Source organism: Pseudorca crassidens, chromosome X, assembly GCF_039906515.1.
Source record: "Pseudorca crassidens isolate mPseCra1 chromosome X, mPseCra1.hap1, whole genome shotgun sequence".
Lineage (NCBI taxonomy): Eukaryota > Metazoa > Chordata > Mammalia > Artiodactyla > Delphinidae > Pseudorca > Pseudorca crassidens.
This window is the reverse complement of record NC_090317.1, coordinates 101,698,884-101,711,866: the sequence shown is the minus strand read 5'-3', so window position 1 is coordinate 101,711,866 and position 12,983 is coordinate 101,698,884. Positions and strand designations below refer to the sequence as shown.

The 12,983-nt window shown below is 38.0% G+C and overlaps 1 protein-coding gene across 1 annotated transcript in view; it reads left to right on the top strand.

The window, feature by feature from the left end:
- The window catches only part of CFAP47 (cilia and flagella associated protein 47), a 520,230-nt gene that overhangs the window by 82,359 nt on the left and 424,888 nt on the right, over window positions 1–12,983 (top strand). The window contains 5 exon segments of the mRNA XM_067722746.1: window positions 7,791–7,980; window positions 8,710–8,923; window positions 11,564–11,716; window positions 12,299–12,482; window positions 12,583–12,679. Coding sequence (XP_067578847.1) covers window positions 7,791–7,980; window positions 8,710–8,923; window positions 11,564–11,716; window positions 12,299–12,482; window positions 12,583–12,679 — 838 coding nt within the window.

The window sequence follows — 12,983 nt, the reverse complement described above, 5'->3', positions numbered from 1 at the left end:
CTTCAGTGATCACTTCGTTATTAAGTAGTGTATTGTTTAGCCTCCATGTGTTTGTATTTTTTACAGATCTTTTCCTGTAATTGATATCTAGTCTCATGGTGTTGTGGTCGGAAAAGATACTTGATATAATTTCAATTTTCTTAAATTTACCAAAGCTTGGTTTGTGACCCAAGATATGATCTATCCTGGAGAATGTTCCATGAGCACTTGAGAAAAATGTGTATTCTGTTGTTTTTGGATGGAGTGTCCTATAAATATCAATTAAGTCCATCTTGTTTAATGTATCATTTAAAGCTTGTGTTTCCTTATTTATTTTCATTTTGGATTATCTGTCCATTGGTGAAAATGGGGTGTTAAAGTCCCCTACTATGAATATGTTATTTTCGATATCCCCTTTTATGGCTGTTAGTATTTGCCTTATGTATTGAGGTGCTCCTATGTTGGGTGCATAAATAGTTACAATTGTTATATCTTCTTCTTGGATTGATCCCTTGATCATTATGTAGTGTCCTTCTTTGTCTCTTATAATAGTCTTTATTTTAAAGTCTATTTTGTCTGATATGAGAATTGCTTCTCCAGCTTTCTTTTGGTTTCCATTTGCATGGAATATCTTTTTGCATCCCCTTACTTTCAGTCTGTATGTGTCTCTAGGTCTGAAGTGGGTCTCTTGTAGACAGCATATATATGGGTCTTGTTTTTGTATCCATTCAGCCAATCTGTGTCTTTTGGTGGGAGCATTTAGTCCATTTACATTTAAGGTAATTATCGATATGTATGTTCCTATTCCCATTTTCTTAATTGTTTTGGGTTTGTTATTGTAGGTCTTTTCCTTGTCTTGTGTTTCTTGCCTAGAGAAGTTCCTTTAGCATTTGTTGTAAAGCTGGTTTGGTGGTGCTGAACTCTCTCAGCTTTTGCTTGTCTGTAAAGGTTTTAATTTCTCCATCAAATCTGAATGAGATCCTTGCTGGGTAGAGTAATCTTGGTTGCAGGTTTTTCTCCTTCATCACTTTCAGTATGTCCTGCCACTCCCTTCTGGCTTGCAGAGTTTCTGCTGAGAGATCAGCTGTTAACCTTATGGGGATTCCCTTGTGTGTTATTTGTTGTTTTTCCCTTGCTGCTTTTAATATGCTTTCTTTGTATTTAATTTTTGACAGTTTGATTAATATGTGTCTTGGCGTATTTCTCCTTGGATTTATCCTGTATGGGACTCTCTGTGCTTCCTGGACTTGATTAACTATTTCCTTTCCCATATTAGGGAAGTTTTCAACTATAATCTCTTCAAATATTTTCTCCGTCCCATTCTTTTTCTCTTCTTCTTCTGGAACCCCTATAATTCGAATATTGGTGCGTTTAATGTTGTCTGAGAGGTCTCTGAGACTGTCCTTAGTTCTTTTCATTCTTTTTTCTTTTTTCTGCTCTGTAGTAGTTATTTCCACTATTTTATCTTCCAGGTCACTTATCCGTCCTTCTGCCTCAGTTATTCTGCTATTGATCCCATCTAGAGTCTTTTTCATTTCATTTATTGTGTTGTTCATCATTGTTTGTTTCATCTTTAGTTCTTCTAGGTCCTTGTTAAATGTTTCTTGCATTTTGTCTATTCTGTTTCCAAGATTTTGGATCATGTTTACTATCATTATTCTGAATTCTTTTTCAGGTAGACTGCCTATTTCCTCTTCATTTGTTAGGTCTGGTGGGTTTTTATCTTCCTCCTTCATCTGCCGTGTGTTTTTCTGTCTTCTCATTTTGCTTATCTTACTGTGTTTGGGGTCTCCTTTTTGCAGGCTGCAGGTTCATAGTTCCCGTTGTTTTTGATGTCTGTCCCCAGTGGCTAAGATTGGTTCAGTGGGTTATGTAGGCTTCCTAGTGGAGGGGACTAGTGCCTGTGTTGTGGTGGATGAGGCTGGATCTTGTCTCTCTAGTGGGCAGGTCCACGTCTGGTGGTGTGTTTTGGGGTGTCTGTGGACTTATTATGATTTTAGGCAGCCTCTCTGGTAATGGGTGGGGTTGTGTTCCTGTCTTGCTAGTTGTTTGGCATAGGTTGTCCAGCACTGTAGCTTGCTGGTCGTTGAGTGAAGCTGGGTGGTGGTGTTGAGATGGAGATCTCTGGGAGATTTTCGCTGTTTGATATTATGTGGAGCCTGGAGGTCTCTTGTTGACCAGTGTCCTGAAGTTGGCTCTCCCACCTCAGAGGCACAGCACTGACTCCTGGTTGTTGCACCAAGAGCCTTTCATTCACACGGCTCAGAATAAAAGGGAGTAAAAGTAGAGAGAAAGAATTAGTAGAAGTAAGAAGAAAGAAAGAAAGAAAGAAAGAAAGGAGGGATGGAGGGAGGGAGGGAGGAAAGGAAGGAAGGAAGAAAGAAGGAAAGAAGGAAAGAATGGAGGGAGGGAAGGAGAGAGGAAGGAAGGAAGGAGGGAAGGAAGGAAAAAAAGAAAGAAGATACAGTAGAATAAAATAAAGTAAAATATAATAAAGTTATTAAATTAAAAAATAATTATTTAGAAAAAGAAAGAGACGGGCAGAAACCTAGGACAAATGGTGAAAGCAAAGATATACAGGCAAAATCTCACACAAAAGCATACACATACACACCAAAAGAGGAAAAGAGGAAAAAATAATAAATTTTGCTCTCAAAGTCCACCTCCTCAATTTGGGATGATTCGTTGTCTATTCATGTATTCCACAGATGCAGGGTACATCAAGTTGATTGTGGAGCTTTAATCCGCTGCTTCTGAGGCTGCTGGGAGAGATTTCCCTTTCTCTTCTTTGTTCCCACAGCTCCCAGGTGCTCAGCTTTGGATTTGGCCCCGCCTCTGTGTGTAGGTCGCCGGAGGGCATCTGTTCTTCCCTCAGACAGGATGGGGTTTAAGGAGCAGCTGCTTAGGGGGCTCTGGCTCACTCAGGCCGGGGGGAGGGAGGGGTACGGAGTGCTGGGCGAGCCTGTGGCGGCAGAGGCCGGCATGACGTTGCACCAGCCTAAGGCGTGCCGTGCGTTCTCCCGGGGAAGTTGTCCCTGGATTATGGGACCCTGGCAGTGGTGGGCTGCACAGGCTCCCGGGAGGGGAGGTGTGGAGAGTGAGCTGTGTTTGCAGACAGGCTTCTTGGTGGCAGCAGCAGCGGCCTTAGCGTCTCATGCCCATCTCTGGGGTCCGCGCTGTTAGCCTGTCTCTGGAGCTCCTTTAAGCAGTGCTCTTAATCCCCTCTCCTCGCGCACCAGGAAACAAAGAGGTAAGAAAAAGTCTCTTGCCTCTTCAGCAGCTCCAGACTTTTTCCCGTACTCCCTCCGGGCTAGCCGTGGTGCACTAGCCCCCTTCAGGCTGTGTTCACGCAGCCAACCCCAGTCCTCTCCCAGGGATCCGACCTCCGAAGCTCGAGCCTCAGCTCCCAGCCCCTGCCCACCCCGGTGCGTAAGGCTCTCGGCCTGGTGAGTGGTTGGTACCGATCCTCTGTGCGGGAATCTCTCCGCTTTGCCCTCCGCACCGCTCTTGCTGTGCTCTCCTCCGCGGCGCCGAAGCTTCCCCCTCCGCTCCCCGCAGTCTCCGCTCGCGAAGGGGCTTCCTAGTGTGTGGAATCCTTTCCTCCTTCACAGCTCCCTCCCACTGGTGCAGGTCCCGTCCCTATTCTTTTGTCTCTGTTTATTGCTTTTTTCTTTTGCCCTACCCAGGTACGTGGGGAGTTTCTTGCCTTTTGGGAGGTCTGAGGTCTTCTGCCAGCATTCAGTAGGTGTTCTGTAGGAGCTGTTCCACATGTAGATGTATTTCTGATGTATTTGTGGGGCAGAGGGTGATCTCCACCTCTTACTCTTCCGCCATCTTGAAGATCTGTCCAGTAGTAGATTTTTATAGAAAGACTTTAAGCCATCAATGTCCAGAGGCCTATCTCATGTTGAGGTTGGCCATCCTTAATGCAGTAGGAGACGGCTTATCAAACTGTGGTCTTGTACCAGGACTCACCACTACCGAGGCACACTGTAGGTGCAGTGGCGACGCGGAGCTGCTCACTCCCTACCCGCCACCTAGTTTCTGCTGCACCTGCCCATTTTTTTAACCAGGTTATTAGTTTACTTTTGATTTGTATGAGTTCCTTATATATTTTACATATTAACCCTATATCAGTTAGATGGTTCACAAGTATTTTTCCCATTCTGTAGGCTGTCTCTTCACTATGTTGACTGTTTCTTTTGCTCAACAGAAGGTTTTTAGTTTGATGCAGTCTTGTCTATTTTTTTTACTTTTGTTGTATGTGCTTTTGAAGTCTAATCCAAAAAATTCTTCCCAACACCGAATATGTGATGTTACATGGCAAAGGAGTTTTACATAGTTGTACATAGTGTGGATAATCCTTTGTATGTGTTGCTGAATTCAATTTGATAATGTTTGGTAGAGTTTTGCATATATATTCATAAAGGACATTAGTCTGTAGTTTTATTTTCTTGAATGTCTTTACTTTTTACATTAGCCTAAAACTGGTATGGAAGGATTTGGAAAGTGTTCCCTTTAATTTTTGGAGTAGTTTTTGTAGAATTGGTGCTAATTCTTTAAATGTTCAGTAAAATTCATCAAAGCCATCTGGTTCTGGACTTCTCTTTGTCAGAAGTTTAAAAATTCCTACTTTAATCTCTTGTTATCCTAGGCTATTCAGATTTTCTGTTTCTTCTAGAACCATTTTCAGAAGTTTGTGTCTTTCTGAGGATTTGTCCATGTCATATAGGTTATCTAATTGGTTGGCATATGATTGTTCATTGTATTCTTTCATACTCCTTTTTATTGATGTAGAGTTGGTAAAGATGTCCTCTCTTTTATTCTTGATTTTAAGAAATTGAGTTTTTGTTGTTGTTGTTGTTGGCTTGGTTTGTCTAGCTCAAGTTTTTTTTCAATATCATTAATCATTTCAAAGACATACTTTCAGGTTTGTTGATTTTCTCTGTTGTTTTCTATTCTCTATTTCATGTATTACATGACAAAGGCCTTTGTCTTTTTTAATATAGGTGCTTACTGCTATAAATTTACTTCTAATCAGTGCTTTTGCTGCATTCCATAAGTTTTGGTATATTGAGTTTTAGTTTTTCTTCATCTCAAAGTATTTTCTAATTTCCTTTGAGACTTCTTCTTTGACCCATTAGTTGCTTAGGAGTGTATTGTTTAATTTCCACATACTTGTGAGTTTCCTACATTCCCTTGTCTTTATTTGTTCTTTTAAACAATTTCTGTACTTTATTGATATGCTCCATTTTGTGAGATGTTGTTCTCATGTTTCCTTTAAGTCTTTAGACATGTTTTTCTTCAGTCCTTTGAACATATTTATAGTACTGTACTTACTGTCTTTGTTTAATAGGTCCAACAGTTGTTTTTCCTCAGGGACAGTTTCTGTTTATTGCCTCTCTCTTGTGTGTTGGCCATAACTTCCTAGTTCTTTGAGTGTCCAGTAAGTTTTTGTTGAAAACTGAGCATTTTAAATAATATAATTTGAGAACTCTGGAAATCAGATCTCCCATAGGATTTTTGCTCTTTGTTGTTGTTGTTTTATTTGTTTAGTGTCTTTCTAGACTAATTCTGAAAAGGTTGTTTTCTTTGCTGTGTGCAGACTATCAAGTGTTGCTCAATTAATTTAGTGGTCAGCTATTGATTGGGCAGAGACTCCCTTAAATTCCTTGATTCCATATGTCTCACAGCCTTTGCTGAGTACCTCTGTATAAATGTGTTGAGTGGGCCATGACTTCAGTGTTCTACCAGGTAGTTTACAACTCTTTCTGGCTTCAGGTCCTCCTTGTACCGAGTCCCAAAGTCAGCCAGAGGTGACAGATTAGATCTTTCTCAAATCTTTCCTGGGGATATACACTCTCTTGCACGTGTGTGTGGCAATCTAGATTGCCAGGAATATGTCAGAGCTTTTCTAATACCCTCTGAATATTTTTGGCTTTGTTTGTTTATTCTCTTATTTCTTATTAGCCTTAAATGCTAATGCTGTCTCAGGTTGCTGTGATGTTCAACAGTTGCAGCTGATTCTTTTTCAAGGGGAGGGTGGCAAAACCCTAGGGAGAGAGTTGTTCACACAGAGTGAGCTCTGAATCAGGTCAGTTAAAGCCATGCTCTCAAACTAGGCTTTTCAGCTAGCTTTCAGACAGAACACATATGAGCACTTCTCTGGGGATGGGGTTTTCGGAGAGTTTTAAACCCATTCTCCCTCGATGGCTGCTAGGCTAATCATTTTCACAGTTATCATAGTTGCAAGGCTGTTGTTTTTCAAGGAGAGCACGAATTTGGAATAAGAGGATGTGATTACAGTAGGTAAAAATGCCACAAAGCCTGTTCTTTGTTTAGAATTCAGCCATTTAAAAAAAATAAATACTCTTTGGACTTTTGCAGTATTTTAGGTAATTTTCAAATATCCGAGAAGTTGATTTTGACAATTTTCCTAGTGTTCTCTTTCTGTTTGTGGATGAGTAACTATTTGGAGGTCTTTAATCTGCCATTCTGGAAGTGCTTCAGTACCATTAATCTTAATTTTTTCTTAGATAATTTTCCAGTAATGTGTATCTTGAAGGTTTGTCAATTCTGTATTTGATATTTCTAAAGACTTTCATATCACCACGATAAATAAGCTTTCCTTAAAGTTTTATAAGCAATATTTTTTGATTTGCTTTTTATTTTGTCCTAACAGTACAATAGTTTTTCTTAATCCATTTGGGCTGCTGTAAGAAAATACCATAGACTGCACAATTTATAAACAACAGAAATTTATTTCTAACAGTTCTGGAGGCTGGACGTCCCAGATTGGGGTGCCAGCATGGTCAGGTGTGGGCCCTCTTCCTGGTCACAGACTTCTTGTGGTATCCTCCCATGGTGGAAGGGGCTAGGGAGATCTGTGGACCCTCTTTAACAAGGGCTCGGATCTCCTAATTCTATCCTATAGGGCAACGGTCCCCAACCTTTTTGGCACCAGGGACCGGTTTCGTGGAAGATAATTTTTCCACGGATCAGGGTGGGGAGATGGTTTCGGGATGGTTCAAGTGCATTACACTCATTGTGCACTTTATTTCTATTATTATTATGTTGTAATATATAATGAAATAATTATACAACTCATCATAATGCAGTATCAGTGGGAGCCCTGAGCTTGTTTTTACTTGCCACTCACTGATAGGGTTTTGATATGAGTCTGCAAGCAATTAATTTATTATGGTCTCTGTGCAGTGAAACCTCTCTGCTAATGATAATCTGTATCTGCAGCCGCTCCCCAGTGCTAGCATCACTGCCTCAGCTCCACCTCAGATCATCAGGCATTAGATTCTCATAAGAAGCCTGCAACTTAGATCCTTCGCATGCGCAGTTTACTGTAGAATTCGGGCTCCTATGAGAATCTAATGCCGCTGCTGATCTGACAGGAGGTGGAGTTCAGGCGGTAATGCGAGTGATGAGGAACAGCTGTAAATACAGATGAAGCTTCGATTGCTTGCCCGCCGCTCACTTCCTGCTGTGCGGCCCGGTTCCTAACAGGCTATGGACTGGACTGGGACTGGTACTGGTCTGTGGCCCAGGGGTTGGGGACCCCTGCCATAGGGCATTAACATACGAGTTTTTAACATGAGTTTCAGGGACTTCCCTGGCAGTCCAGTGGTTGAGACTCCACAGTTCCACTTCAGGGGGTGCGGGTTCAATCCCTTGTTGAGGAGCTAAGATCCCGTGTGCCGTGCGGTGTGGCAAAAAAAAAGGCAAAAAACAAAATATGAGTTTTAGGTGTTCACAAACATTCAGCCTATAGCAATTGGTCACTTTTCTTCTTTTTTCAGAATGTGGCATGTTTATTCATTCCACATCAAGTTGGAGTCTTTAAAGTGAAGCAATTTATAGAGATTATTGGCTCAGTGACGGATGAAAGTTTGCAGTCTTCGTCCCTGAAGCCTTTCCATCAGATACGTTTATATTTCAGTAGTGTCTGCAAACCTTCCACCAAGAAAGTTGTGATGAAAATTAATCCTGGTATGCTATTGGGGGTGCTTACCATTTATTTATCTATTTTTGGTTAATACAAGATTATCTTAACATACTAATGCTTAGCTGTATATATCAAATGTGGTCTAATCTAATGGTTCTCAACTTCTACGTGCATCTAGGCCTGTTAAAACATATCACTGTCCTATGTCCCGGCGTTGATTATTAAGTAGGTCTTTGTTGGAGCCCAAAGATTTGTATTTCTAACATGTTTCCAGTAGATGCTGATGCTGCCATTTTGAGGATCTAACTTTGACTAGCACTGGTTTAGTGATCTATAAAATTTATTAAATATTTTAATGGTTTTTATATTTTATTATTTTACTTCTTTGAGTCTATATTGTAAACTGGTTTTGACCATTCCGTGGATTTTCTGGTTGCTGCTGTTTCAACTAATTCTCAGTTATCTCTTATACATTGACCCATATGAAATTGCTGATATTCAACTCTCTTTAACGTATAAAAATTTGTTTCATGTGTGCCAACCCAGTCCTTCAAGTTACCATGTTTTAGTTTTTTTGCATGCATTTTTATTACTTATGCATGCATTATTTTGCTAAATTGTTTTATGTAGATCCATTTATTAAATGAATTATTCATATTTTCTGAATTTGCTTAGGGATTTAGCTTTAAGTTGGAACCAGTGGTCTAGTGTAGTAATTAATTCATGGAAATTAAAAAAAACATATTTACACTTAATATTCAATTCTCTAAAAGGTATATCCCCTTTGATCAGTAATCCTGTGGGACAGTTTGTGGTGAAAGACTTGGCAAAATACAAGGACCATGTACTTGTCGCAATGCTTCAATCAACCACGACACACATTCACAATCATAACACAAGTAAGGAGTTAATAAAGGATGCTCTGATAGCCTTTCCCAATGACCGAGCTGCAAGTATCCGGTCTGGAGAAGAGCATAAACATTTCAGGTAATGTACTATATTAAATACCTGAAATTTTGTAAGATACAATAACCAGCATGACATGCAGAGATCTTATCAGATCCTGCTGTAACAAATTAGTGATGGTAATAATAATAATAGCAAAATTTAATTTTCTCTCTTTTTTTTTTTTTTTCTTTTACATCAGAGGAGTGGTTGCTGAATGCTATCATCTAACCTCTCATCTCTATTGCGTACTTGCCAGGACTTGTGAATGGTTTACCAGATGATTCTTAAAATATGCTGTTAACAAGTAGAGAAGAAGAATAGAAATACTCACTTTTGGAAATGTATACAGTCCTCAGAGTAGTCATGTTCATTAATTATGGCTGAGAGCCTGAATTTATCTAAGATTAAAAATTTTAAACTGTGATAAACAAGTTGTTCTCGTCTTCATTGTCATTATCTTCATCCCTATGCTATCATCTTTGTTCAGTCCCCTCAAAGTCACATTTTCAATAACCTTTACCAAAGTGAACTAAAACCTCCCCAATTATAAGGACTATGAGTGATAGTAAGCCTCAATTTAAAAATTACCCCATTTTCAAAGAAATTACTACCATGTCAATGCTTAGTGAGAATAAACCCAGTCAACCTGACATCTTTATTTGGGCCATTAGCTCAGGAATGGTTTTTATACATTTGAGGATGAACTGGGTTTCTTTTCTGCCTGCTTGTTTAACTGTCTAAACTTGACCATGTCCCTGGGCTTTCTCTACTTGTCTCTTTACCTTTGGTGAGTCTTCAAGTTCACTTACTTTTATAGTCATTTTCTTAAAATACCATTTGATTTTTTAGTCTATAATTGTTTTATTATCCACAATTGGAAAATTCTGGGTTTTTATATAGTCTATTTTATGATTTTATTTTACAGATTCCATCAACAGCAGTCTTTATCTCTCTTTATTTACTTGACAAGTACCATAAAACACACACGCATAAAAATTATGCAGACTCCATTTTAAATAATTATACAGTATAAAAAAGAAAACTCATCCCACCCTGCAGAGGTAGCTGCTGGAAATAATTTTTAAATGTATCATTTTCAATTATTCCTTATGCTTATACAAATATATCTATATAGAGATATAATGTGTTAATTTAACATTAACATTTTGTTCCTGTCTAAGTATTAATCAGATGATCTCAAAATGCCAGGATTTTTTTGAAGAAGGCTAACGTAAGCATCCCATGGCCATAATTATTTTTCTCAATTTACTCTTTTCCATGCTAATAGAAATACAAAATTTAGTCCAGTTATTTTCTGGCTAGCAAATAGTAATGAACATTTAAGTAATGAAATTTTATAGTGTATTAAGTTGTTGTAATTATAATTGCTGTTTTATTTTTTAATGCTTTTTACCTTTTCAATTTTTGAGAAGAAAATAAGGTAAGAATTTTTGTCTAGTTTTATTTAATGCAGTATATGTCTTGTGTTCAGAATAGTGTGTTATATTAAGCATTCAGTAAAAATTTTTTTAATAAATAAGTGAGGAAAAATGCTTTATTTACATAGTAATTTTTGTTGTCTGTACTTTGCACATTTAAAAAAAATCACCTACTCAAAGTTGCAGAGGTATTTCTTAAAGTTTATTCTTTAAGGAGCTGATAAGCATTTAGATATGTTAGTAAGCAGCTCTGTGTCACTTTAGGCACCTCCTGTACTACTTCTTTTTAAGTCCCTCCTTTTCTCCTTGTTACAGAGAGAGGGACTTCAGATATAGGAATTATTTCTAGGTTCTAAAGGTGGTTAAGGATCCCAGAGCCTGAAGGGAGATTTAAATATATCAACAACTATCTGAGTAACAAAGCATTTGTTTCTCTCTTATTGCCTCACTCTCTTAAAGTCTTTAACTCAGTTCAAGCTGTATTACTGTTACCACTGAGGAATTATCAAAAACAGGAAGAAATATTAGATATTAGATTAAATTTCATTTGACTGTATATGACTACTAGGTTTATACTTAGGAGTTAATTATTAAGGGTGAGAATCTCAATGATTAATAAAATTTGCTGAAGACTGAGGTAGCCTAAGGCCAAAAGATGTGAATAATTGTACTTTTTGTTTTTATGGAAAATATGTGGTAGGTGAAAGGAAGTGCATGCACCAGTTGAGTGAATGTGAGATGTAGAGTAGTTTGCAGTTCTTCTTTGGATTTTTTTTATCTGTATAGATTTATTGCTGATGGTTATTTCATAAGCTCTGAGATATTAAAGCATGATTTAACAAAAGGATTTATTATTCTATATATTCTTTTATGATTTTGATCACAGTGATCTAAAAGTAATTAACTATTAGGAAACACTGATCAGATTCAGATCTAGTTCCATCTGTAATCTAGAACTGCCCAAATTGCCTACTTGACTAATACTCCCCAAGAGTGGGTTTAGGGTAGGTCCTACTTCTTCCCAGTGACCTTAGGGATTTCCTGTGATTAGGTTAAGAAGAAAATTAGATGTCATTCTATTTCTACATGTAATAATGTCTTGGTATATAAAAGGACTAGAATCTGTCCTGTTCACCGTTCTGTGCCCAACTCCTGGCATAGGAGGCACTCACTAAATACTGATTGAATAAATGCATATATATACACACCTAAATATTAACATGTGTTGCTCATATTGTAGGACGATTTTCACAAAGATTCCAAGATATAACTATGTGGATCCTGATTTTGCATATACTAAATTTGAAAAAATAGAAAAGAAAGCACATGAAAAGCATTATGCAGGATACATTAAATATTTAAGAAATGTGCACCTGCAGAAAGAAGAACAGAGGTAAAGTTCACTTCCTCAAACAGTATGAAACAGAGCATGGTGCCTGTAGAGCCAGAATTTTTTTCTTTACTCTTTAGGTTCTTTTTAGTGATTTAAATGACTTTTCATGTATGAAAATAGCAAAACATTGAACTACTTTAACTGCATTTATTTCCTTTTTTACTTCTGATTTGGGAATGTCTTGGGTGGGCTTCCCCAGAAGCAGATTCTGAGACAGGAATTCCAGCACATATGATTTTTGGAGAATGTTCTTTTGGGAGAAACCTGCACAATATGAGGAAAGCAGGAGAGGGCAGAAGAGAGAACTCAGAAATAATGTGTTTCAAATAAAGTTTACTCTCAGCCTGATACCTAGGGTCTTTTGAGCATAAATTATACCATGAGCATAAATTAAACACCTTGAGGAGGTGTTTGAGAATGGGGTCCCTTAACAGACGGCAATTTTATGCAGATTAGTGCTTCCGTCTGCTTCAGTGGATCTGAGTGGGTCAGTAACAGCATGTACTATGGGGAATATTTGGATTTACTGATGTATTTTCTAAAAGACCTAGCCTCAGTTAATTATTATTATGATTTCACTAGGAAACACATGTACTCATATAATGATACAGACATAGGATTACAGCCAGCATCGGGTCTAAAGTCACCCACATTCTCAGAAGCGGAAATAGAAGAGTTATCTTCAGCACAGCATTGGATCAAGTGTAACCAATTGCTAAGTACCAGAAATATAGCATCCACGGAGACAAAGTCTTTGAGAAGAAAGGCATGTGCAATATTTTACATTTTATTATACCATGAGAATTCTTAAAATACCTTTTGCTAATATTGAACAATTAATTTTGGAATAATGTGATTTCTCACAGTTTCTCAAAGGACTTAAATCAGACCCATCCTCACCCCATGAAAAACATGATTGCAGCTTAATCTTGACACCAAAGCAAATTCATCAAGTAATTGTTGGTAAGAATCTATAAAAACCTAATGAACAATTTTTTAACAGATTTATTGAAGTATAATTTATATTACATAAAATTCACCAGGTCAAAGCATGAAAATCAATGAATTTCAGTGAATTTACAGGTTTATGCAACTGTCATCACAATTCAGTTTTACAGTGCTGCCATCACCCTCATGTCTATATACAAGTTACTCCCAATTCCCAGCCCTAGCCCCAGGCAACCATTAATTAGCTTTCTATCTGTATAGATTTGCCTATTCTGAACATTTCATGTAAAAGAAATCATAATATGTGGTTTCCCTTATA